Genomic DNA, 27,832 nt, shown 5'->3' with positions numbered 1-27,832 from the left:
CATAGTAAACATATTATATAATCAAAATAATAAATTTTATTTAGTTTCATTTATTTAGGGACATATAAAAGCTTTAAAATGACTTTCAAATTAAAAAAGAATGTAAAATTAGTCATTAAAGAAGTAGAGTAGCCTGGAAAGCTGGTTCAGTGGGTAATGCACCTGCCATAATGATAATGTAAATATATACAGAAAACACAAGATAAGAAATCAGAAAAACCACAATAGAAAAATATAAATTTTACTTTTTTTGTTTGCTTTTTGAGACAAGATCTCACTACATAGCCTTGGCTGGCCTGGAACTCAGTACGTAGAGGAGGTTACCCTAGAACTCACAGAGATCCACCTGGCTCTATGTCCTGAGAGCTGAGATTTAAAGGTGTACCTGCCTTTTCCCATTAGTGTAAAACTTTGCATAGATTCCTTCCCCTAGCCCCCCTTCTCCTTTCATCCTTCTCCTTTTTAAAGAGAATTTCATGTATCCCAGTCTGTCTTTAAACTCACTATTCAGCTGAGTATGACCTGAACTGCTCCTCCTGCCTGAGAGGAACAGAGACTGCATGTGCCTATCCTCACTGTGTGGAGGGCTTTGAGCATGCTTGGCAAGTACTCACCAGCTGATCTACCTCTCTAGGCTAGGGAAAAATTTTCAAAGAGGAATTTAAAATGCTTATACAAAATTACATCACTTTTAAAAGAAAGGCAAGAGTTACTAATATTTTATTTTATTAAGTTTATTTCTGACAAAAATCTAAAACTGGAAAGGAGAAGTCAAGAAAAAAGTAAAATATCCTAAAGAAATTAAAAATGTCACTCAGAGGAAAGTACACTAAGTTGCTAATAATTTTCAAACTATCTAGCTTATGTCTTCAGCTTCAATACCACTTCTTTTTTTCTGTGATTACGACTATACTAAATAAACACACTTAATAAAATCTTCACTAGGCACACATTCTTTTTTTTTTTCTTTAATAGCAGAAACCCCTTAAAAACTACAAGACTAAAAATGAGACTCAGGAAGCTTTTTTAAAAAAATAAAAATACAAAAAGAAAAAAGAAGAAGAAAAAAAAACTTTACCAATGATCAGAACATCATTGTAGTACCACTGCCTAGTCCCAAACTTGATTTCTCATCCAAACAGATTACATTCAAAGAAGCATGTAAGTAGCTAGCATGATGTTTGTGTGTGTGTGTGTGTATGTAGAGAGGGTGGGCGGGGGAGAGAGCGAGCAAGCAAGAGAGCACACAATCCTTTTCGGTCACTTGAAAGTATATATAAGTTTCTCCATCTTGAGTTTGGTCATGCTGGTAGGGGATGTGCTAGTTAGTTGTATGTCAACTTGACACAAGAGTCATTTGGGAGAGGGGACTCTCAACTGAGAAAATGCCTCCTAAAGTGAACTTATAGTGCACTTTCTTAATTAATAATTGATATGGGATGACCCAGCCTATTGTGGGTGGGGTGCCACCTCAGGCTACTGGTGTCATAAAAAACAGTCTAAGCAAGCTTGAGGGAGTAAGCTGGAGACAGCATTCCTACATGTCCTTCTCCTTTAGTTCCTGCCTCCAGTTCCTGCCCTGATTTCCTCTGATGATTGACGGTTATCTGGAAGTGTAATGGGAAATAAATCCTTTCTTCTCTCTGATAGCCATTCTTGTTTGTTAACTTGACTGACTACATCTGGAATTAACTAAAACCCAAATGACTAGGCACACCCATGAGGGATCTTTTTCTAAATTAAGTAATTTGAAGTGGCAAGGCCGTCTTCTAATCTGGGTTTTTCAGGTGGGAAGATAAACCTTTTATTCACATCTTCTGAGATAGGAAGATCCATCATTAATCTGGACCATACCTCCCTCCCTTCCTCCCTCTGTCTGTCAGACTATTCTCACTCACACTAGCAAGTCCATTCCTTCACTAGCATTAGAGCCTACTTCTTTGGAATTCTGGCATATGTATCTTCAGCTAAGACATGCACCCTTGTGGACTGAACTACTACTAGATTCTTAGAACTTTGTTTGTGGGCAGCCACTGCTGGATTAGCTGGACCACATTCTGTAAACAATTCTAATAAATCTTTCTCTCTCCCACCCATATGTGTGTGTGTACGTGTAGCTTTCTGCAGCTGTTATCAACATATAACCTAAAGTGGGTAATTATTTTGGCTTTCAGTTTCAAGATGTTTTAGTTTACAGTCCTTGCAATATGTGTGTATATACACATACATGCATGCATACATGCAGTGTGTGTGTATGGGGGGGGTGTAGAGAGACAGGCAGACAGATACAGAGAGAAGGGGAGGAATCATTCTATAAAATCTGTTCCTCTAGAGAACCAGACTAATGTACTTGCAAAACTGCTTTTAGTGGTGTTTTATCACAGCACTCAGAAACCTTAACAAAAACAACAGAGGAGATAGAAATTGTAGAAAGTGAGGTCTAGTCAGAGGAAGCAGACCACTAAAAGTGTCCCTATCAAAGTCACACCCAGTCCCTGGCCCCAATTCCTTCTCTTTTTCCTTCCCATCAAGCCAGGAAGGAGCTTTTACCACATGTTCCCACTATCATGACATTCTGCATTATTAGAGGTCCAGAATCAACAAAGGCAAGGACTGGAAACTGAGAGCCTAAATAATTCCCCACTTTAGGTTATATTCTGGAGCTAACTAACTAGCTGATTAAACTAGTAAAAATCTATAGTAGTAAAGCATAGTTGTTAAATAGATATTGGTACCAGACTATAGGACCCCAAATCCTAGCTCTATCACTGACAAGTTATGCTGTCTTACAAATTAACCATTCTCTTTCACTTAATAGAGACAATGATAATAGTACACATACCCTAGAAAGCAGGTATGACAATTACAAAGTTCATATAAAGAACTTAAAAATTACAAAGTCCACTGTAAAACTTCAAACATATGTGGTGGCGGAGGTGGCAACAGCAGTAGCTGTTGGCAGAAATAATAATGTTGAAGATGAAGATGATGAAGATGACGACAACAATTTAATAAAACTTGGAATTATATTTGGGAGAAAATTATGAAATTTTTTGTGCACCAAGTAAGAAATATGGCACTTAATCAAGTAAGAGTTAAGAGAAAGAGAGAATAGCAGGGAAGGAATAAAAGAAGCTATCTGAAAAGAACTTGCCTTGAAAAATGAGTTGGAAGTAAATAATAAAAAGGAAAGTAAACAGCAAAGAGAATATGGTAAGAATCAAGGCCTGAAGGCATAGGTGAGTAGGAATTTGCGGAAGAAGCCATGTTTCAGGAAGCAGATTGGTAGTTCTTCTTCCCAGAGAAGGAAGCCTTTGCAATATTGAGCACTGCTGGGAATAAACAAAATCCCAAGGTAAAGACAAAGGAAACAACTTGCTATCCCAACAACAGCTCTTGTGTCAACTCAACAGAAGCACCTTTACATCAGCCACGGGAAACCTGTTCTTTCAGAGACTAATTCTTGTTGTTGTTGTTATTGTTGTCATTTTGCTCTCTGCCGCCTGAGTGCTGGAGTCAAAGGCCATGCCGCCACACACACCACATTTGAAGATTAGTAACAATTAACTGGATCACTAAGAACCAACACAAGACTTATGTTAAGATATAGAAAGGCAAAGGGGGATGCAGTGCAATAGATGAAGATAGCTAAATACAAACCATGAGTGTAAGAAAGTAAGCAACTCATGGTACAAGACCTTAGCACCAAACAGACACAACTGCCGAGCAGCAGAGACATGATAAACAGACAGAAAAGATGACACCAAAGACATGATAAACCGACAGAAAAGACGACACCAAAGACATGATAAACCGACAGAAAAGATGACACCCAAAGACATGATAAAATGACAGAAAAGATGACACCAAAGACATGATAAACCGACAGAAAAGACGACACCAAAGACATGATAAACTGACAGAAAAGACGACACCAAAGACATGATAAACCGACAGAAAAGACGACACCAAAGACATGATAAACCGACAGAAAAGACGACACCAAAGACATGATAAACCGACAGAAAAGATGACACCAAAGACATGATAAACGGACAGAAAAGATGACACCCAAAGACATGATAAACCGACAGAAAAGACGACACCAAAGACATGATAAACGGACAGAAAAGATGACACCAAAGCAGGAATTGTCAAGGTTGATGAAAAGAACAAAACTGAAACATTAAAGAACTGAAGATCAAAGTGTTAAGAGGAGATGCTAGTAATGATATAATGACTGAAATGGGATAAAAAATTCAAAGAAGCATGAAAAATTAAACAGAAATGTCAACTTTAATAGGATAACTAAGAAATGAAATTAGGAGTAAAACAAATCACAGTTTTTAGTTTAACAGGCTGACGAGTTCAGCACCATAACTCAAGACAACTCTACAAAAGAAGCTAAAGTATAAATGGACTATTTAAACAACCCAAGAAAAACAACAGATTTCTCTCAAAGAAACAAGTAAAAAATAACACACTTTTCTCAACAAACAATAATGGAAGCCAGTTAACAGTGGAATAATATTCAAAATGTGTTTAAAAGAATACGTGCCAGTCAAAAAATTCTATATCCAATGAAAATACCCATCTTTAAGAGACAAATGATTCAGACAAACAAAAACACCTTGCCTTTGGTATTATAAAAATTTATTTAAAAAAAAAAGAAAGAAAGAATTTCTAAAAGATGTGCTTTAAGTCAAAGGAAATAAAATCTTAGATGTGAGATCAAAGAGAAAATAAATCAGAGTAGTAAGGATGGGGAAACCTCAGGAACCCTGTATAAAATGGAGCAATATTTGCAGGACCTCAAGTATGCCATCATACACGACAATGAGGTTATCAGTAAAGAAAGCTGAAACCACATTTATAATCCTTGTATCAGAAGACAAAAAGGTGCTTACCAATTCTGCTACCTGTATACTTGTCACAATTTCTACCAGAAATATAATGTGGAAATATAATATAGTCAAGTAAATAAAAACTGAAAATATTAAAGGGCAAGAGATGACAAGCACAAAGAAGAAATAAAGACCATGACAAAACGTACAAAGTAAAATGGAAAGCTGGCTCTCACTGGGAGTGCCTAGAGCCCTACTGCAGGGACAGAGACAGAAAGATCCAGAAGAGGGCTGGTGAGTTGGCCAGCCTACAGAAAGGGTCAGTGAGAGACCTTGTCTCAAGAAACAAAGTAAGAGAATGTTAAAGGAAGATAACCATCATCCTCACCTGGCCTTTGCACATGCACATGAACCATACACACAAAGATTAATTAACAATACAAAATAAATAACATTTATAAGAGTGGCTTCCTTAAAACAAGATACAGAAAGGTTGAACTTTAAAGACTATAATTCAACAAGTGCTTGCCTAGTATGCACAAAGCCCTGGCTTCAATCTCCAGCACCACATAAAACTGGGCAGGTTAACAACCATCTGTAATCCCAGGACTCAAACAACAGAGGGAAGAGGATCAGAAGTTCCACCTCATCCTCAACTACAGAGCAGAATGGGCTACAGAAACCAAGCTTAAAATACACAATATTGTCTTTAAGATACTGAAAAGGCTACATTTTGCAAATACTATGTAAAAGTGGGTAAGCAACTCATAGTAAAATTTAATTAAAGTTTAAAAAAATTATGATGTGTAACTAAAAACATGGCAACAAAATATAGTTAGAAAATGAGAACCATAAAGAGACATGCAATCTAAACTTACATTCTTCTCAGTAACTGTATCAAACAGAAGCTACTGATATAGGGTTATGCAATGGGATCAGCAAACCTGACTTACAGATAGATACAGAGCACTGATCCCCAACAATTGTCAAATCCACAGGCTGGTCAAGCACCAAATGTATAAAAGCTGAACCTATCTGGCCATGTAGCAAGTCTAAGTTTGGAAGGACATGTACCTGACAGCTGTGCAACTCTACTAGAGGTCATAAACAAAGACAATAACCAGAAAAATCAATGTATCTGGAAATCTAAAACTCTAAAACTATGATTCACAAAAAAGTCATTTCATTACATAATGAAAATACTGAACCAGACAACAACATATGTAGATCTAATTTTAGATCCTTAATCCATTTGTAAAAATTTTTTAAAAATCTGATAATTAGTTTGGCATCTAACTAAAGATGTTATTTTTAAAAAGGTATAAAGGCTAGGCATAGGCTAGGCATATTGGTGCATGCCTTTAATTCCAGTACTCAGGAGACAGAGCAAGAAGAACTGAGTGACTTCAAGACCAGCCTTGTCTACATATCAAGTTCTAGGCCAGCTAGCACTACTCAGCAAGGTCTAAGCCAGCTACACCCTGTCTCAAAATGAGAAGCAAAACACACACACACACACACACACACACACACACACACACACACACAGAGCGGGGGGAATTTCAAAGAGAAAGAGAAAAAGAGTGTAGACACAACAGAAAAGATAAACAAAGCTGGAGCTAATCCTAAGCAACTAATAAACCAAATAAATTGCTTGCAACTATGTGGAGATTTTAAAGAATAACAATTCATAATAACTAACCAATATAAACAACAACAACAACAAAAAAGATCCCAGGAAATCTTGCAAACATTAAACAGTTAAAAAGATATTAAATATTCCTTAATCTCCCTAAGAGGTAAGTTTTACATGTCAATAGACAATTCTTAAAAAAAAAAATTATAACTGATTAAACTAAAGCAAACAACTGCAAGGAGTCTTGCACTGTCATAGACGTCGAACAGTTAGGTAAAGTGCTCCCACCAGGCCCTTTCAAAACAGAATGCCTAATTCTAAGAAGCTCTTACAGGTAAGTAAGCAAGAAAGAATTCAAATCTTAACACAGAAAGAAGAGATTAACTTCTGAGTTCACCAGTTGAAATAAAAATACTAGATCTGAGAAAATATAAAGAAACACTATACAACCTTCTCACTAATAAAAGAATGGGGAAGAATTCAAGGTAAACATTAACCAATCTAAATCTATGATAGACCCAAGGAAATACATGATGACAAGGTTGAGTACATCTGAGATATAAAAAGTCAGCTTAAAATTGAAAAAAAGTAACTGATTTCCTATATTAAAAGGTTAAATCAGGAAAAACTCATAATCACAAAAGGTAGAGAAGTAATAAAATTCAATATTTGTTTGTTAATACAAATTCTTAGCAATCTGGGAATCTGATGCAAGACCATCCAAAATGATACATCAAATATAACATGTAAGAACACTATATAGGATGCTAATCCATAGATCCCTGTGGATATTTTTCAGACTAACTTCTATCTCCAGTCTGCCATACCCTATCAAGAACAGATGTCCCATTCAGCAAATGTTTCCCCTGTTTTTTCTGAAGTGATGATAGAAGGATTTGCTTTTGAGAATACAAACTACATCAGAACACACGCTACCGTTATGTCCTAACCATATACACACACACACACACACACACACACACACACACACACACACACACACACACCCCTTAGCTCAAAGCCTAAACATAAAGAGAAAGGAAAGAGGTTGGAAGGAAAAAGGCAAGCCTATGACTTCAACATTCATAGTAACAAACTAGAAAAAGAGGGGAGCTGGTATTGCACAATTGGAATTCCAACCCTGGAAGATGGAAGCAGGTGGACTAGCAAGACCAGCCTAGAGTATAAAACTTGTTACAGGCTGGTCAAGGCTTCATAAAAAGACTCTGTCTCAGGAAATGAAGAAAGGAAAAGAAAGGAGCAAAAAGAGAAGAACAAAATAAGGAGAACAAAAAGAAACACAAAGATTCAAGAAGGAATTTAAAAAAAACTATGAATAACTTTATACTGATAAATTTATATATTGTGCATATTATTCAAAAGGCATAAACTACCAATAGTCACTCAAGAATATAAAATATAAGCAGCCTTTTATCTATTAACATAATAAGTTTGAAGTTTAGAAATCTCAAAATGAAGCCGGGCAGTGGTGGCACACGCCTTTAAACCCAGCACTTGGGAGGCAAAGGCAGGTGGATTTCTGAGTTCAAGGCCAGCCTGGTCTACAGAGTGAGTTCCAGGACACCCAGGGCTACACAGAGAAACCCTGTCTGGAAAAAAGGGGAAAAAAAAAAAAATAAGAAATCTCAAAACTTCAGGCCTACTTTTCACCATTCATCCTTTAAAAGTCCTTTAAAATAATAATGGTATTATTATATATTTATATAAAATTTATATAAATTTTCTTCAGAAAATTAAAATGGGACTAATTCTCACCTCATTCTTTCTATAAAGGCCAGGAATACTAACACAAGATATATACATTATAACAAAATTGTAGGCCAGTATCCAAACTATTCAACTATACATAAGAACACTCAACACAATTTTACAAATCAAACATAACAAGATCTAAAATGAGTACCAAACAGGGATTTTCATAGTATTGCAAAGCTGAACTTAAAAATGAAAATTAATGTGATTCAAGGTGTGAGAAGTTGAAAAGAAGAGATCCTTTCACCATCTCAAAAGACACCAGAAACATGCTTGATAAAATGCAGTATCTATTCCTGATAAAGATTATAACTACATTTCCTCAACCTCATAAAAGCTGTCTATAAAAAATATAACTAGCACTACGCTTAATGACTTTTACAAGCAAAGATATCTACTGTCTCCACACTACTCAATATACTATGAAAAATCTGAGCTAATACAGTAAGAAAAAACTTAAAACTATCACGACTGGATGAAACATGAAAAGGGCCTTCTAACAGTACGATAAGACTAAATGTCTATCTCAGGATACCAAAAGAAGTGAATTTATCAAGGCTGCAGAGTATGGGGCAGTGGTCTGCTCAGGTCACTTAAACTCAGTAGAGTATTTGGCTTTAGGCCCTGGACCCCTGCAGGCAATTTCTGCTTGTAGGAGGTGGAAGAAGCTTGGCCATAACTCCTGAGTCTTTGGGTCCTGTTTCAGGAGATGTATGCTCTATCAGGCAGACAATGTCCCAAGCTCCTAGCTGGACCCTACACCCAGTCATCTGACCACAGCACAGCCAGGCATGCCACACCCCATACAATAAAAGGGACGGTTTTGCCCCCTCCTCTCTCTCTTACTCTTCCCCTCTCTCGCTCTTTGTCCTCTCTTTGCTCTCCCTCTCCTCTCTTTCTTGCTCTTTGTTCTCCTCTCTTGCCTTCTTCCTCTCTTGCTTTCTTCCTCTCCTTTCTTTCTCTCTCCTTCCTCTCCTTTCCTTCTCTCTACTTGACCAGTCTTTCTCCTTCCTACAATAAAATATCTCATTTATATATAGCCTCCTTTTTAATTAATGCTCTGTGCAGTCACAGTCAGCACTGGGGGGAGACAGAGACAGAGACAGAGACAGACAGAGAGAGAGAGAGACAGAGAGACAGAGAGAGAGAGAGAGACAGAGAGAGAGAGAGAGAGAGAGAGAGAGAGAGAGAGAAAGAGAGACACCCAGGCCTCAGCAGCAGGTCCTGCCTTTGGTGTAACAGCAGAGTAGAAAATTAACATAAAAATACTTGGTTCATTTACATATACTAGCAATTACCAATTAGAACTTGAATTTTTAAAGTACTATTTGTAATAGGAATATAAAACATAAAATACGTTTTAACTGTGGGCTTTTCCACCCATGCCCCAGTTCCCAAGTAACTACTTGGAGACTTATTATTTATTAAAAAGTGCCTAGGCCATAAGCGAGGCTTGTTCTCATTAGTTCGTAACTTATTTAACCCATTTAAACTATTCTATGTCTGCTATATGGCTAGTTACCTCTCCTCAGTTTCATACATCTGACTTCCTTGAGTCCAGGGTGAATCTCCCCATGACTGACTACCTTCAGAGTTCCTATCTCTCTACCAGAACTCCTACCTTCTACTTCCTGAGATTTGCTAATAGGCCATCAGCTTTTAATTGATAATTCTTCCACACAGTACAGAGATTATCCCTGCAATACTATGGGACAACCAATACACATATCATACTCAAGACCCAGCTACTAAGAACTAAAGACAATAAAAGAAATGTTAAAAGAACTGGAAAAACAGAAAGTACAAACCACATTTTAAATAAAGCACTGAATATTTCAATTCTTGCCAAGCTGATCCATGACTGTATTATAAACAAAGCAAAACCCTATTAGATATTTTTTTAGGCACTAACAACCAATGTCACATGCTTCTAATATTCTAAAATTCACATGAGAATTCAGATCACCCAGAATAGTCAAAATAGTTTTGAAACAGAACAATGCTTTAAGACTTACACTACTTACTTCATTTGAAGACTATGAAGCTGAGTAATCAAGATGGTGTGATATTGTTGAAAGATACTGCACTGTCAAACCAGAAATTATTAGATTCCTATCTGGTACCATACACAAAAATTAACTCCAAATCGAACATAATGAATGAAAAACTTAACTATAAAACTCTGGCAAGAAAATAAAGAGAAGTTCTGATCTTTAGTTAGACAAAAAAAGGTTCAGCTCTAACATCAAGAGCATATTAACAAGCACACAGATAGAAAAATTCTTACCACAAGGTAAAACTTCCAATATTCAAAAGATGCAGTAAGAAAATGAAAAAAAAATAAACCACAGACTATAGCATATATTATCTTTCTATAAGTCTGGGATGTTTTATTTTTGTTTTGTTTGTTTGTTTTGGGGACAGGGTCTGATTTTCCTAGACTGCCCTCAAACTTACTATGCATCTGTCCTACCTCCATTCCTTAAATACAGGCCTGTACCACCAGAGCCTATGAAAACTAGATTTGATTTTATTTTCTATTAGTATATATTAACTGTACAAAATAGTGGGTTTCATTATGACTTTTAAATCATACCCAATTAGATTTGTGTCTCCCCTACACTGAAAGAATATTTTGAAATCCCTCACACATCTCTTAATAAATGACTTGTCTCCAGATAGAAGTCTCAAAATACAGACATAGGTAAACAATTCACTAAAAGAATGTATGTAGATAAGAACAAATGCTTCACCAATGAAGACACAAAGATGAAAATATGCTGAGCATTAGTTATTACAAATTGAAAGCAGAAAATACAGACATAGATTAGAATAGCTAATATTACAATTATTGACAGACACTACAATGTATGGGCAATTATGCATAGTAACTGGCTTTTGACAATTTTATGATTTTTATCAGAATTCCAAACATGAGCACTGTATTTACATCATTTCTACCAACAACTCTTCCCTCCAGCCCCACCCATGCCCTCCTTACTCCTTTCTCAGTTTCATAACCTTATCTTAATCATTGTCACACAACTGAAACTTTTATGCACTATTATATGGCTATAAAACAGCAATGCTGAAGAACTGGGAGTTTAAAAATTAAAACAGACATACAATATGCCACCTGGTGGTTCTATTCCTAAGTACCTAAAAAAGTCAAAGCACATTTCCGTACGAAGACTTATATACAAATGTTCATATCAACAGCAATAGCCCACAAGGGTGATTAGCCCAAATGTCCACCTACAGATGAACGCAGAGGAAAACTAGTATATCTGCATCATGTCTGACTTAGCAATAAGAAAATGAGTTTCAACAAACCTAGATGAAATTCCAAATAAGCCAACTGAAAGAAATCCAAGAGTATGGTCTGTTTACATGAAGTTACAGAAGTGCAATCTCATCTGTAGTGACAGAAAGGAAACAGTTGCCTAAGGATGAAACGCAAGCAATGCAGGAGGAGGGCTAGATCATAAAAAGAGTGAGGAAAATTCAGGGACTGTCAAGGTTTGTTACTATGTATGGTGGTAGTGGGGTCAGGTATGTGGGTACACACATATATGTCAACATGTAGATCAAAGTATACATTCCAAGTATGTATAATGTTGTTTTATATGTGTGTGTGTATATATATATATATATACATATATATATATATATATACACACACACATATTTACACACACACATATATATACACACACACATATATATATATAAATAAATAAATCAACCTCTACAAAGGCAAAATAAACTTGTCTTTTTTTTAACAAAGCTTAGTCTTATTGTCATATGAAAATTTTAGGTGTTCGAAAAAAAGGACACCTTAAAACACAGATCACATTTATAGATCATATTAATAAGTACATTAAATACACCAAGAGGTTTTCACTTGCTCCTTTGTAAGAAGCTTGATAAAAGATGTTTTGATGTCCTACTTTCTTTCCTACTCAGTGGGCAAAAACTTCTTGGCCTCTTCTACGCTTTCAGTGGAAGAGAAGCCAAAAATTTCTCTACTGTTCTCTTCCTTATTTGTTCAACAAATCATCATCAGTGAGGTCAGCAGCGAACGGAGAACCCTGAAAGGAATCACTATTAACTAAGTGTTCCTAGGCAACTGAGACAGCCCTTGACAATACAGAATATGATGTGGCTCTAAGTTTTGGTTACTATCACTTCCACTAAACTGGGCTCCCTTTCTAGAGTCAGAATTGCAAGCAACTATAATATAGTTGCATTTGCTTTTAACAGTTTTTCCTAACAATGGGCATTCAACTGAAATCAGTTCAAAAATGTAATTATCATTAATTTGCCTTACAATCAAATGAAGTTACACATGGTAGTGGTTGTTACTTTATATCACTAACACAGTAAAATCGGATGCCTTAGTGATAAAGATGTAAAACAAGTCAACTTAAAATTATAAAATTACCTATATACCTCTCTCATCCTGAGATTAGAAAAATATGTAAACTCATGTTTAGAAATTGAAACACATTTATGTACTTTTATTGGAGGCACTTTAATAGTTTGATATGACATTAATTATCAGTGTTATTAGGTATACTCAATTTCAAAACTAACGCTCCCTTATTTGCAAATATGAGTCATCATCAAGTAAGTACATCACAGCAGTGTAGAAGGCTTGGGGGTAGCTTTGCTATTGTACTTAACAATGGGAGGAACTGGTTTTAAGGTAAAGTATATAAGCTAAAATAGAAAAGTATGAGTTCTAGTTTCTTTAGTTATAAAGTACCTAACCACAGTCAATGAATAAAAGCACCTAGTAATACTGGATAATAACAGCAAAGAGAGTAAAATATATAAACGCAAAGGACTAAAATACATTGTAATTCCTTATTCTTTATATAAAAAGGTATGCAGAATTCAACTCCACAAATTTGTTTGTTAAGGAAGTCTTTTTTTGTTTTTTTTAAGATTTATTTATTATATGTAAGTACACTGTAGCTGTCTTCAGACACACCAGAAGAGGGTGTCAGATCTCATTATCGATGGTTGTGAGCCACCATGTGGTTACTGGGATTTGAACTCATGACTTCCGGAAGAGCAGTCAGTGCTCTTAACCACTGAGCCATCTCACCAGCCCTGTTAAGGAAGTCTTGAGTTGTACAGGCTAGCTTGGAACTTGCTATGTAGCTCAAGATGATACTGAACTACTGACCGCTCTTGCCTCCACTCTCTCCAGTGCTGGGTCAGACCCAGTTTATGCAATGCTGAAGTTCAAAACCAGAGCTTTGTGTATGCTAAACAAGTATTCTACAAATGAGCCACACCCCAGCCCTCCACAAGCTTTATACTGAGTATCTATATATTATTGATCACTATGAAAACCACTGTGGAAGAAAAAAGGGGGGAAAAGGATAAAAGAAAGTTCTTCTCACTCACTAAGGAATAATAGACTCTTCTTTTTATTTCAAATAACTGAGAACTTAAATATTCAAATTCAAAGCATCTCATTATATTACATACACATGTTGAAAGCCAAATTACAGGCCACTTAAGGAAGTCAACAATTCTACAAGAAAATCAAGGATTATGTAGTATCATTCACACTACAAAAAAAATCATTTTAGTGCAAATTTCCTTGTCTGCCAATACTTTCTGAATATGCAACTCTCTCCTATCCAAATCACACTACTAAAAAATGAATATTGGCTATTGAAAAAAATTACTTAAAGGAACAAATCACTGATAACAGTAGTATCAAAATTTATTTACCTGATTTATTGTTAGTTAAGTGCTTGGTTTCCCAGAATAACAATTTAATATAGGAAAATGAGTTCAAATCTGTTTCTAATCTTTTTTTAAATTCCTCTGATATTATAAACCTATCTTACATAAAAGAATTCCCTACTCCAAGGGAAAAACAAACTTTATAAAGTAAGAGCACAGGAAAAATATAGAAGAGTACTAGCTAAAAGAGAGAGAGAGAGAGAAAGAGAAACAGCTGTGTGTACGCAGCATATATTCTTTTAAAAAGTTTCCTGTAAATTCTGAAATATGCCTAATAATACAAGTTTCTAAGTTTCTTACCATTTACAGCTTTTTCAATCAACTCCTCACAAGCATCAAAGTCACCCTTTAACACCAATTTGTCGTGCATATCTGTCAACATTGGATGCTCCAGTGCAATCTTGGTTTTCTTCTGCAGGGATTCAAAAGCCTCTGTATAGTTGTGTTGCCTGAAGTGTTTTAGGCAAAGGCGAATGGCTTCCTGTTCGCGGTACTACTAGAACACAAGAAAAGTAGGGGAAAAAAGAGATCTGCTTAGCTGCCACCGTAGGAAACAGTTAACAATTAAAAACAAACAAACTAACTAAACTCAGCATTTACTATTTGCCAAGTACTTATACTTAATCTTGTTCTTTAGTTACCTTTATTTTCACCTGTCAGTGTAGTAACTGAAGCTTAATGCTACTGTAATAAATAGCCCACAATTTCTGTACCACAATTTCTGTATCCATTCCTCTGTTGAGGGACATCTGGGTTGTTTCCAGTTTCTGGCTATTATAAATAAGGCTGCTATGAACATGGTAGAGCATGTGTCCTTATTACAAACCACAAGAAACTCAAGAAGAAGAAAGACCAAAATGTGGACATTTCATCCTTCTTAAAAGGGGGAACAAAACATCCATGGAAGGAGTTGCAGAGACTAAGTATGGAGCAGAGACTGAAGGAAGGGCAAGCCAGCCTGATATAGCTGTCTCCTGAGAGGCTCTGACAGTACCTGACTAATACAGATGTAGAGGCTCACAGCCATCCACTGGACTGAGTACAGGGTCCCCAATGAAGGAGTTAGAAAAAGGACCAAAGGAGCTGAAGGGTTTGCAGCCCCTTAGGACAAACAACAATATGAACTAACTAGTACCCTCAGAGGTCCCAGGGACTCAACCACCAACCAAGGACTGCACATGGTGGGAATGATTGCTCCAGCAGCATATGGATTGCCAAGTCGGTCATCAATGGGAGGAGAGGCCCTTGGCCCTGTGAAAGTTCTGTGCACCAGTGTAGTGGAATGTCAGGGCCAGTAAGCAGGAGAGGGTGGAGTGGCAAGCAGAAGGAGGGGGGAGGCAACAGGTGTTTGTTCTTGGTTTTTTTTTTTTTTTGAGGGGTAACTGGGAAAGAAGAAATCACATGACATGTAAATAAAGAAAATATCTAATAAAAAAAATAGCCCAAGGTCACAAGTATGTTATCAAAGGAAACCAAATCAGATATAATTCAAAAGCCTTTTCCTGAAGAAGAAGAAGAAGAAGAAGAAGAAGAAGAAGAAGAAAAAAAGGCAAAAAGCTGCCAGGCAGTAATAGTAAACACCTTTAATCCCAGCAATTAGGAGGCAGAAGCAGTGAGTTTGAGGACAGCCTGATCTATAGAGCAAGTTTCAAGACAGCCAAGGCTACACAGAAAAAACAAAACAAAACAAAACAAAACAACAACAAAAAAAAAACCCTGTATTAAAAAACCCTTGCCAGGCAGCGGTGGTACATGCCTTTAATCTCAGCACTTGGGAGGCAGGGGCAGGTGGGTTTCTGAGTTCAAGGCCAGCCTGGTCTACAGAGTTGAGTTCCAGGACAGCCAGGGTTACACAGAAAAACCCTGTCTTGAAAACACACACAAAAAAACAACAACAACAAAAAAAAACCTTAAGGATGTACATTTTACAATTCCCAGGATATCAACTAATAACATCCCAATGCAAATACTAAGATAAAGAATAGCATGAATTTAAAAGTCAGTATTCAATTTACAAAACACTTTTTTTTGAAAGATTTATTTATTATATGTAAGTATACTCTAGCTGTGTTTAGACACACCAGAGGAGGGCATCAGATATCATTATGGATGGCTGTGAGCCACCATGTGGTTGCTGGGATTTGAACTCAGGACCTCTGGAAGAGCAGTCAGTGTTCTTACCCGATGAGCCATCTTACCAGCCCCCTGAAAACACTTTAACAGGGTGGATGCTAGAAATAATAAGCTCCGAAAAATAATTTAAAAATGAACAAGTTAAAAATATGTGCTGAAATTACCTCAAATTTTCTAAGCATATTACTTTACAATGAGAATTAGGAAAACTAATTATATAAAATACTGACAAATAAAAAGATTTGCTGATAAACATTACCCTTGAATAAAAAATATACCACCCAAAGACTTGAAAAACAGCTGGTTTAGAGGTACCTCACTTCTCAACTAATACAAAAGTATCAAATACCTATTCCTTATACAATATAATTGTCAATATGTAAATCCATCAAATAATCAAAGTGATTCTGTATCCCGCTGATTTTTGCTTTTTTTTGTTTTGTTTTGTTTTTTTGGGGTTTTTTTGCCTTTGGGCCTGGCTTATTAAAATGCATGTAACAGCAGTTCTAGTAGTGTAAGTAACATCTAGCTAGCATGCTGACTTTAGGCATTTCAATCATAGTCAACAGAAAATTTTCTATCAGGCTGTAAAAGTAACCCACTAAAAATGTATTCAAAATATTCATATCATGTTATATTAAAAATAAAATTGAGGGCTAAGTAAATATAAGATACCAGCAAACTGTAGAGCCATGCCGCCTGAGCTGAAAGACTGGCCCAAGCACTTTACCTCTCTGCTTCATTCCCTCATCTATAAAATAATGATAAAATAAAACAAAAATTACTTCTCATAGAATAATAATAATTTAAATGAGTTAAGACTGAGCAGCTGACAGACTACAATGCTTAAAATGTTAGCTGGTTATTCATAGTTTTTACGATTATGAACATTTTTAATTAGTCACAATAAAGAAATTAGCACATTTCTCCCTCGCTAGGTATCAAAATCTAATTTTAAAGCACAGTCCTACCTTGCTGTACCAGTTCAGACAGGGCTGCACTATATCAGGATCATCGATGCCACTAAGTTCAACGTACCAGATGCTAAAGTTAAAGCTGGGCCCCCAGGACAAAAGTGGAACTTTGAGGAAAATCAAAAAGAAGGGAAAATTAATATGATTCAAATAAAGCAAAGCCACTAATGTTTGAGTCTATATGAATTTTTCTATTCCTGCACAAACATCATGACCAAGAAGCAAGTTATGGAGGAAAGGGTTTACTCAGCTTACACTTCCACACTGCAGTTCATCACCAAAGAAAGTCAGGACTGGAACTCACACAGGACAGGAAGCAGGAGCTGATGCAGAGGCCATGGAGGGATGTTACTTACTGGCTTGCTTCCCTTGGCTTGCTCAGCCTGCTCTGTTATAGAACCCAAGACTACCAGCCCAGAGATGGCACCACCCACAAGGGGCCCTACCCCCTTGATCACTAATTGAGAAAATGCCCACAGCTGGATCTCATGGAGGCACTTCCTCACCTGAAGCTTCTTTCTCTGTGATTACTCCAGCTGTGTCAAGTTGACACAAAACCAGCCAGTACAATTGACCCCTTGTCAACTTGACACACAAACGCATCACTATTAAGCCTCAACCCTTACTTTCTTATTCATCCCCAAGATCTAAATAACTTTAAAAGTCCCACAGTCTTTGCAAATTGTTAAAATTTCAATCCTTTTAAAATATCCAATCTTTTTCTTAAATTCAAAGTCTTTTTACAATTCAAAGTCTCTTAACTGTGGGCTCCACTAAAATACTTTCTTCCTTCAAGAGGGAAAAATATTAGGGCACAGTCACAATCAAAAGCAAAATCAAACTCCAACCATCCAATGTGTGGGATGCACTCACACTCTTCTGGGCTCCTACAAGGGCTTGGGTCACTTCTCGAGCTCTGCCCTTTGTAGCACACACCTTGTCTTCTAGGCTCCAGATGCTTATACTCCACTGCAGCTGCTGTTCTTGGTGGTCATCTCATGGTACTGGTATCCCCAAAACACTGCTGTCTTCCACTATAACGAGACTTCACCAATAGCCTCTCACAGGCTCTCTTCCCAGTGTCAAGCCTCAACTCCTTTGCATGACCTCTTCAGTCCTGGGCCATCTACTATAACTGAGGCTGCCCCTTCACCAATGGCCTTCCTCTGCCTCTCACAGTGCAGAGCCTCAGCTGCTCTTCGTGACCCCTTCACGCCTTCAAAACCAGTACCACCTGGGTGACGCTTACACATTACCAAGTCCAGCAGCAGCACGAGGTTATCTCTTGGCTATCTCAAGGTTATCACCTTGGCTATCTCTGGAACACAGTCTGTATGTGCTCTCAGAAAACACTTCAATGATTTCAGTTCAGTGATGCTGGTCTCTTCTTAATCACTACTAATTTCTTAATTCCAGCTAACCAGCATCAATAGTCCCCGTAACACCAAGGTTTCACCTTAGTAGTTCTGGTATGTTGTTAGTCACAGCTGATTCTTCAGCCCCAGCTAACTAAGTTTACACAAAACCAGACAGTACAAATTTATTCATCAAAATTATTCCACACATGACACACACCTAGATTTTTTGCCCTCAGGAGACTATGGTAGGAAAAACAAGAGTTTCTGGACTACAGTGAAACTCTTGTCTCACATTACTGTTTTTAGCAAATGCATCTGAAAAGCGGGTGTTTAATTTTTAAAAGATGGCTTGTGGTGTTAAAAAACAAATCTGATTGATGCCATCATATTTTCTTAATTAATAAAAACTGTAATGTAAGTTCAAAGTCATCATACATCTATTCCTAAATAAAACCAGAACTAGGTAATATAAGAGGTGACATATACTGGCCCTACATACAGCAGATAATATTTTTAACCTATATCCAAGTATACAAAATAAATTTCAATTATGTATTAATATATCAATATAGAACCTTGAAAACAAAGCCAAAGGGAAAAATCTTTAAAGACAATCTCAGCTCTGAAGACATATCCAAATAGTAGGAAAGATGTAACAACAACAAAAATATCTCAGGTTTTCTTTGTAAAAAACCAGACTTCATTCAAGGATGATTCAATGACAAGATGACTCAATAAAAAGACATACAATGATGTAATTTACGACCTTAACAAAAGCTACAAGAAAAAAAATGTGCTTAATTACTTTAAAAATTCATTTTAAGCCTTAAACATAAACCTAAGGAAATATTAAATACTCTTACTCATGTCAGAACAAGACAAAGAAGCCAATTTCTCTACTAGTTCAATACTACACTCGATGTCTTTTTTTCATTTATTCTTATTGTTTTACTTACTCACTTTACATCCCGCTCACTGCCTCCCTCCTGGTCAGCTCCTCCCACAATACTTCCCCCATGCCCCATCCCCTTCTCTTAGCTGGTAAGGCTCCCCTGGGTATCCCCTCTCACCCCTCGCCACCCACAACCCTGGCATTTCACACCTGCCAGGCTAAGCACTTTCTCTCCCACTGAGGTCAGACAAGGCAGCCCAGCTAGTAGAACATATCCCACAGACTGGCAACAGCTTTTGGGATAGCCCCAGTTCCAGTTGCTCAGGACCCACATAAAGACCAAGCTGCACACCTGCTATATATGTGCAGGGTACATTAGATGTCTGAGTACCATAGAGGTGGGGGGGGGCTAAAGAGATGGCTCAGCAGTTAAAAGTTGCTGCTCTTCCAGGGGACCCAGGTTCAGTTCCCAGAACTCACACAGCAGCTCACAACCATGCATACTTCCAATTCCATGGGATGGGATCTGATGCCCTCTTCTGAACTCCTCTTGTATTAGGCATATAGTGCATGGTACACAAACATAAATGCAGGTAAAACATATGGATAAAGAAATTAAAAACTATTTTTTTTTTAAAAAAAGAAAGTTACTGATCACTTGAAGATGACATAGCTGTCTAACTGAAATTTTAAAAGACTTGACTGGCTATCCAATGTTTCTTTTCAACTACTAGGTACACAGAAGAAATTAGACTATAACAAAAGTGCTTAAAGGGCTTTAATAAATCAATGTTGGGGGACTCTGGTATTATTGTTCTTCATTAATAAATTTGACTTCTTTGATTCTAATTTTAATAAAATACTTCTAAAGGTAAGGCAAAAATGGAAATCCAAAGACTCAGTCCTCAACATCCCTGCCCTCATAATACTAAATCTACAGGGACACAGGAAGAACCCGAGAAGGATGTGTTATAAGAACCATCACAAGCTAAAAGCCTTGATGATAAACATATGCCTTAAGACAGTGTTTCTGAACTGTGGTTTGCAAATCTGAACCACGAGATTGACTAAGTCAGTTTAACCAGCATTTCATGTAAAAGATGAAACAAGACAATGCGAATAATCACATTACAGTGCCTTGAAAAACTTATCAGGGTTTGGTTTCAGCTGATAGCTCTAGAATAGATGACAAGCCTCCATGAATAACTAAGGTAATGAGGTAACTACACCCCACAAAACCCTGTAAGAACCCTTCCAATTGAGAAAACACTTGAAAACATCCTCATGAAGTTAACTGTCACTTAAAAATGGATTCATAAAGCAATTGTCAGCAAACAGTTCTGTAAAGGGCCAATAGGAATATCTTCAGCTTGCTGGGCTATGTGATCTCTTTCAACTATTCATCTCTGCCATTGGGACAAAAGCAGTCAAAACCAGTGCACAAACTAATTTAAAAACTAAAACATAGAGACCTATAGAACCTTATCCATACACTAGAGTCTATGAACCAAAGGCATTAAAAAGTGGTTTTAATTCAAAAACACTAAAACCTTACCAATTTTAATGAATCGACAAGGAAACATCTGTTCATCAATTTTATGTTTCAAGGTAAATGTCTCTTTGTTATAATCATTCTTCAAGCCACTGTTGGGTGGTGGAAAGAAAAAACACTGCATGTTATCAAACACAATTTCATAATTTAGTAAACATACTAAGCCACACTAATCCTATACTCAGATGTTAAGCTTACGCCAATGATGACATTGCATATTCAAGACAATATAAACAAGTGGCTGAAAACATATACTGGTCAGAATGTGCACATCCAAATCAACTGCAATATTATATTTCTTAAAACTATACAAAAGCAAATGAAGAATACTCCACATGAACTAGAGAATGTGGCTAGCTGTATGGAAATGTGTGGCTATCTTTAATGTATAAGTTAATCTTAAAATTTTTCAAGTAGTAGGAAAAGAATTAAAAACAAGTCAGTCATATCTAACAATTGCAACAGGCCAAATATTAGGACTTGTCAAGGAATTAAATTTCCTAGTTATCTTTTTATCATCCACAAATTTTCAAAGGCAATTGTTCTCTCCTTTAACCTAAATAAAAACTCATATAGCCTCTTATTTAGTCAAGATTTATGCTCGTGTTTACAGGAAAACCGCTTACCATCAGACCACTTTATACCCTAAAATACTTCTATGACTTAAATCAGAGCATAGAACCAATATTTATGCAAGTGAAGTATTTTCTTAATGGGGTCACTATGTCACAAATCGCATGGCTTTGTTTCTACTGTGTGGCTTTTCCTCATGCCTGGGACTTAACTGTTCTAGAACTCTGGGTTATGGTGCTCTTTCCAGACAGCAAGACATGCTGTCATGTTTTGTTTTCAGTTACCGAACCTTCCCCCTCTTCACCTCTAACAGTAAAATCTTAGAGTACTATTTCTAGGCAATTCATGTTCTGAGTTAGGTTTGTATTTTCCAATAGCCATGGCTTTTGTCCTTCTACCCACAAATAGGTAGCGTGTTTTGGAAGTGGTGGGAACTGAACCCAGGCAGTATCAGAGATTTTTATTAAAGTAGAAAGTATTTCTAAAGTTATTGACATAACAAAATTATGGGTAGGAAAAAAAGAAGCAAATATTTGATTCTTTCTCCGTTATTTAACAATTTTAACTAGTACCTGGTAGTTTAAAACAAACAAACAAACAAACAAACAAACAAAAATCTATTAACCTAAGCCACAGTATTAACAAAGGTACTAGGAATAAAACCAGAAAAAGGTTCTTTACTTCCTAGGGAAGGACACAAAGATTCAGCTATGAAGAGAGTGGATGAGCTCTGCAGTGTGTTTCACAGACAGTCCTCTCTACCCACAACCAAACCCACCTGGACAACAGCTCTGTCATATTTTCTTCATTCATTCCACCAAAAACTTTGAATTTCTTCAAATTGCAGACATGAGTTTTCTCATATTTTCCAAATGTAATATTCTGAACTATAGCAGGCCTTTCAAGCTTCAGAATCAAGTACTGAGGAAACAGACAGAAAGAAGAAACAAAACTACACCATCTGCTTAAAACAACTTTAGATATTAGAACTTCTGACAGCTAACAGAATAATAAGAATGCTCCACCTTAGGATGGCAGGCTTAGAGACTTTTTGTTTTATGTTGCTCTAAAGCTAAGAGAATAATATTACAATACCCTAATAATGACTGTTACTACTCTTCACTCAACAGAGGCTGCCAACCATATTCTCCTGAATGCTGAAAACAGACTTAAAGAAGCCTAGTGAGATAAATTCTTATCAGTGAATGATACCGAACTAAAGACACACCAGACTAGGACTAACCAAATAGAGCAAGATTAAAATTCAAAAATAGCAACAACCCATTCCCATGGAATGAAATTGGCAGACCAAAATCTCATTGTATAATTACACACACACACACACACACACACACACACACACAACACTTAAAATTAATCAAAACTGATCAAAATTCATTTTTGGACTAAAATATTTTAGATATAATTTAAATTAAAACTTGGATTTGACTAGGGATTCTCAGGTATAACATCAGAAAAACTCACCATAAAGTTTCACACATGCAGATACCCAGTTTTTCCAGATACACTGCTAAAGGGTCTATCTCTACTCCAGTGAGTATTTTTAACATTTCTGTGAAAACCTAGGTGGCTGAAGCAGCATGGATTATATCTGGATATTCTACTCTGCTCCACTGATCTACATTTCTGATTATGCAGTATCATCCTAAGCTTTGGCTCTATAATATACCTTGAAATCAGATATATTGATACCTCTGCTTGCTCGGTTGCTTTCCTTCTTTCGTGTGTGTGTGTGTGTGTGTGTGTGTGTGTGTGTGTGTGTGTGTATGTAGGGGAGTGGACACAGGATTGATTTGGATATTGGAATTCTTTTGTGTTTCCAATTTTAAGATTGCTTTTTCTATTTCTGTTAAGGATGGTACTGGCTTTTTTATTGGGATTCCGCTCAATCCTGTGGACTACTGTTATTAAGATAGTCATGTCCACCATTCTCCCAATCCATGAACACAGGAGGCCTTTTTATCTCCTAGTGTCTTTTTCAATTTTTCTCCTGAATGTCTTAATGTTTTCCATGCCTTTCATATCCCTGGTTAGATTAAGCTCAAGGATATGGACTGTTCCTCTAACTTCTTTCTCATCATGCTGCTGGTATAAAAGACTGCTACTGATTTTGTAGCCTGCCACTTTGTTTAAAGTGTCTGTCGGCTCTAAGAAGTTTGTAGAATCTTATACATAGAATCTTATCATCTGCAAATCTGTCCTATTTTTATGCCTTGTGGTTCTCTAGTCTTGACCCTCTAAGAATCCCAGAACTGTACTGAATAACTGATGAAAACAAACACCTGATCTTCTTTGATTTTAGTAGAAATGCTAAGAGCTCTGTCCCATTTAGTATAATGTTGGCTATAGATTTGTTATATATAGCTTTTATAATGTTGAGATATATTCCTTCTACTCCCAGTTCCTTGGGTGTTTTGCCTGCCTGCACTAAAAGTACTGCTGGTGCCAGTGAAGGCCAGAAATGGTTGATAAGCCCCTCAGAACTAGAGGTATAGAAGGTTTTGAATCGCCATGTAGGTGCTGGGAATTGAACCCATATCCTCCAGAAGTGCAGCTAATACTCTGAACCGTTGAGCTATATCTTTAGCTCGCACTTCAGGATTTTTATCATGATAAGTTATAATATCAAACCTGTTTTTAGCATCCATTGAGACAATCATGCAATTATGGTCACTGAGTCCATTCATATGACATATTACATTCCTTGATATCTGAATGTTGAGCCCCTTCAGTATCTCTGGACTAAAGCCAAGCCTGATCAAAGTGATGATCCTTTTTATGTGCTCCTATATTCAGTTTGTGAGTATTTTGCTGAGAAATTTTTCAGTTACATATATTAGGGAGACTGATCTAATTGTGTGTTTACAGAATTTTGATATGAGTAATACTGCTTTTATAATTAAGTTTTTGGTGATGCTTATTTCCTATTTTATATAAGAATTTTAGTTTAGTTCTTTGGAGGTGTGGTAAAACTCACCAGCGAATCCAACCGGAACTATATTTTTCTAGTTAGAATTTTTTATTATTATTAATTCAATCTCTTGGCTTGTTACAGAAATGTTTAAATTATTTCATCATAGTCTAATTTTGGTAGGTTAAATTAAACTAGAAATACATCACTCATTTTAGATTTCCCAACGTAGTAGAACACAAGTATATACATACAGATGTTGGGTTTTGAGGGTCTCACTAAGTAGCCCTGATTGACCTGGCACTCACTATGTCAATCAGGCTGGCCTTGGAAACTCAGTGATCTGCCAGTCTCTGCCTTCCTTAGGAGTGCTTGGTTAAAGGCATGTGTCATCATACTCAGTGAGAAAATATTTTTAAAGTATTTCCATCTCTAATTATATTAATTTGAAATACCTCTTTTGGTCATTTTGTCTAAATTTATAGATCGTGTTTATCCTTTCAAAGAACCAGCTCTCTGTTTTAGTGATTTTCTTTTTTTGGTACTACTTTTGCTTTTTGTTTCTCATTAATTTCTGCTCTGCACTTTTTATTTATGTATTTATTTGTATATATGAGGAAGTAATGTATACAGGTTAAAAGATGGTGTTGGGTAACCTCCTCTATTATTTCACCTTATTCCTTTGAGGCCAGGTCACTCCCCATAGTGGGCATGGCCTAATGCTGCTTGTATTCTGATGTTAATTTGGGTCCCCAAAAGACACTGAGGGACTTTGCCCCTAGTTGGTACTGACTGGTAAATAAAGATGGCAGCAGCCAATGGCTGGGCAGGGCAGACAGAGGTGGGATTTGAGAACTCCCTGGTGAGAAGGAGGAAGATCTGCCATGCCAGGAGAAGTGGAGAAGTCATACTTGAGAAGAGTGGACAGGGAGACATAACAGTCATGTAAAGGAGCAGGGAGAGTGTGGCCCACGGGGCTGCCCAGCTGGGTCCAGGACAGCCAAGGAAGAACACAGAATTTGGTAACTGATAACTCAGGGATTATTGGTGGAGGTGGATTAACCACATGGAGGTTGGGCAGTGGCCCAGCTTCTGCACTGTGTAAGGCATATCAAAATATAAAGGGTGTGTGTGTCTTTCATTCAGGAACATAAACCTGGAGCCAGCAGATGGGATTTATTTAAATAATACAACTCCCTGAACCTTAAGTTCTTTTTTCTTTTCTTCTTTGTTTGTTAGTTTTTCCAACCAGGCTGGCAGCCAACAAACCCTAACAGTCCTCCCTTCAGAGCTGCAGCTAATGTGCCCATGGGATCCTAAGTGGGTGCAGAGATCTGAACTCAGGTTTTTACACTTACACACCAAGTACTCTTACCTGCTGAGCTATGTCTCCAGGTCCTTAATCATTTATCTACTGATTAGGGTTTGTTCTTGTTTATTTTGTGTTGTTGTGGTTTTGGGGGTTTTTTGGATTTTTTTGTTCTAGTTTTTTTGAGACAAAGCCTCTCTGTGTAGCCCTGGCTGTCCTGGAACTCACTCTGTAAACCAGGCTGGCCTCGAACCCAGAGATCCTCCGGCCTCTGCCTCTTGAGTATGAAAATCAAAGGCGTGCACCACCACTGTCCAGCTTGTTCTTACTTTTCCATGCCCCTAACATGTAGCATTAAATGATGAGACCTTCTTGATTTCTAATGTACATATTAAGAGCTCCAATCTACTCTTTACTTTCATTCTATCACACAGGCTTTGGTATGTTGTGTTTCATTTTCACTTGATTTTAAAATGCTTTTATTTCTTTGATAGTGTGCTGTTAAACCTCCATGAGTGTGTGTTATATGTATGTATGTATGTATGTATGTATGTATGTATGTATATGTATGTGTGTGTGTATATATAAATTCTATAGTCACTCTTACTGTTGGTTTGTAGTTTTTTCTTTCCTTATGATCAAACAGGAAATTATTTCTATTTTCCTATAATTGTTAAGATTTCTCTTATGTCCTAAAATAAAATTTTAGACAAAGTTCCATAGGCTGCTGAGAAGAAAGTGTATTCTATAGTTTCAGGAGAGAATCTTCTGTAGATATCTGTTAAGTCCATCTGGTTTATAATGTTGGAATTGGTTTTGGTTTACTTTTTGACAGGAGCCCAAAATTGACTGTGCGGAGTACTGATTCACCCACTACAATTGTGTTGAGGTCCAGCTATGTCTTCACACCTAGCAAAGTGTATTTTGTGAAACTGAGTGCACCTACATACAGTGCATATATGTTTAGATGTTGAAAACTAGTGTCTTCTTGATGGAGAGCTCTCTTCTCTCTCTCTCTTTCTCTCTCTCTCTCTCTCTCTCTCTCTCTCTCTCTCTCTGTCTCTCTCTCTCTCTCTCTCTCTCTCTCTCTCTCCTCTCTGTGTATTTTGTTTTTTAAGTTTCTAGGGTTTCTTCTTTTTTATTGGTTGAGAATTTTTTACTATATACTCTGACCAGAGTCACACACCACTACTTCTCTCAGATCCACCCTTACCCACTCAACTTTGTAGCCTCTTTTTAGAAATTCATGAAGCTCAGTTCATGCTGTCCATACACTCTAGGATGTGTGGCCTTTGCTAGAGAATGGTCCACCCAGCCAGGGGACACATCCTTAAAGAAAAATGACGGTTCCTTTCACAGCAACTATCAACTGCCTTAGCTAGGGGTAGGACTTCATGCCCACCTCTCATCTCCTTGTTGTTATATGGTCTGACCTGTGTCTACATAGGACTTCTGTATGCTGTTATGACTGCTGTGAATTCATGTGAACAACTTCCCTGCTGTGCCCAGAAAACCCACTTTCCCTTCATCCTGGAGCGAGTGAGGCGGCAGAGGTCCTGAGTTCAATTCCCAGCAGCCACACACATGATAGCTCACAGCCATCTGTACAGCTACAGTGTACTCATACACATAAAATAAATAAAATAAATCTTAAAAAAAAAAAAAGAAATCATTGGGAGTCAATTTAATACTATATCCACTTAGCAGAGTAACAGTAATAGATTCTTTCCTAAGACCTATACCCTATCTAGCCACAGGTTCTTGGCCCTGATAACAGTAGCAAACCTAGGTTCCAACTTGTAAAGCATGCCTTAAATCCAATCAGGAATCTTTCTTTCTAAGGGTTATTTCATCTCATGTGTACCACAACTATAAGAGCAGGAGCTCTTGTCAGGTTGCAGGAGTGTATGAAGTAGCCTTTGTTTCTTCAGACAGGGCTGCAGTTTTCTCAGTGGTGGTCATTATGCAGGAATTTAAGGGGAGGGCAATTTGTTTTTCATGTTACCTATTGTTTTTGCATTGGGATTTATATATCAGGAATTCAATAGTTGGTTGTTGCTGCTGTTTTAGGGTTACCTTTCTTTTTTTCA

The 27,832-nt window shown here is 37.0% G+C and overlaps 1 protein-coding gene across 2 annotated transcripts in view; it reads right to left on the bottom strand.

The window, feature by feature from the left end:
• Mkln1 (muskelin 1) overlaps positions 1–27,832 on the bottom strand; it is a 122,202-nt gene that overhangs the window by 73,087 nt on the left and 21,283 nt on the right. The window contains exons 3-6 of one of the 2 annotated variants that reach the window (XM_031381444.1): positions 22,280–22,422; positions 20,932–21,020; positions 17,124–17,233; positions 14,320–14,512 (exon numbers count right to left, since the gene is read on the bottom strand). In XM_031381444.1, coding sequence (XP_031237304.1) covers positions 14,320–14,512; positions 17,124–17,233; positions 20,932–21,020; positions 22,280–22,422 — 535 coding nt within the window. Of the gene's footprint in view, positions 1–14,319; positions 14,516–17,123; positions 17,234–20,931; positions 21,021–22,279; positions 22,423–27,832 lie in introns of both variants that reach the window. The other variant, XM_031381445.1, reaches the window with a different exon arrangement.

The sequence above is a fragment of the Mastomys coucha genome, unplaced genomic scaffold, assembly GCF_008632895.1.
Source record: "Mastomys coucha isolate ucsf_1 unplaced genomic scaffold, UCSF_Mcou_1 pScaffold20, whole genome shotgun sequence".
NCBI classification, from domain to species: Eukaryota; Metazoa; Chordata; class Mammalia; order Rodentia; family Muridae; genus Mastomys; species Mastomys coucha.
The sequence above is the reverse complement of the archived record's forward strand: the minus strand, read 5'-3'. Positions and strand labels throughout refer to the sequence as shown.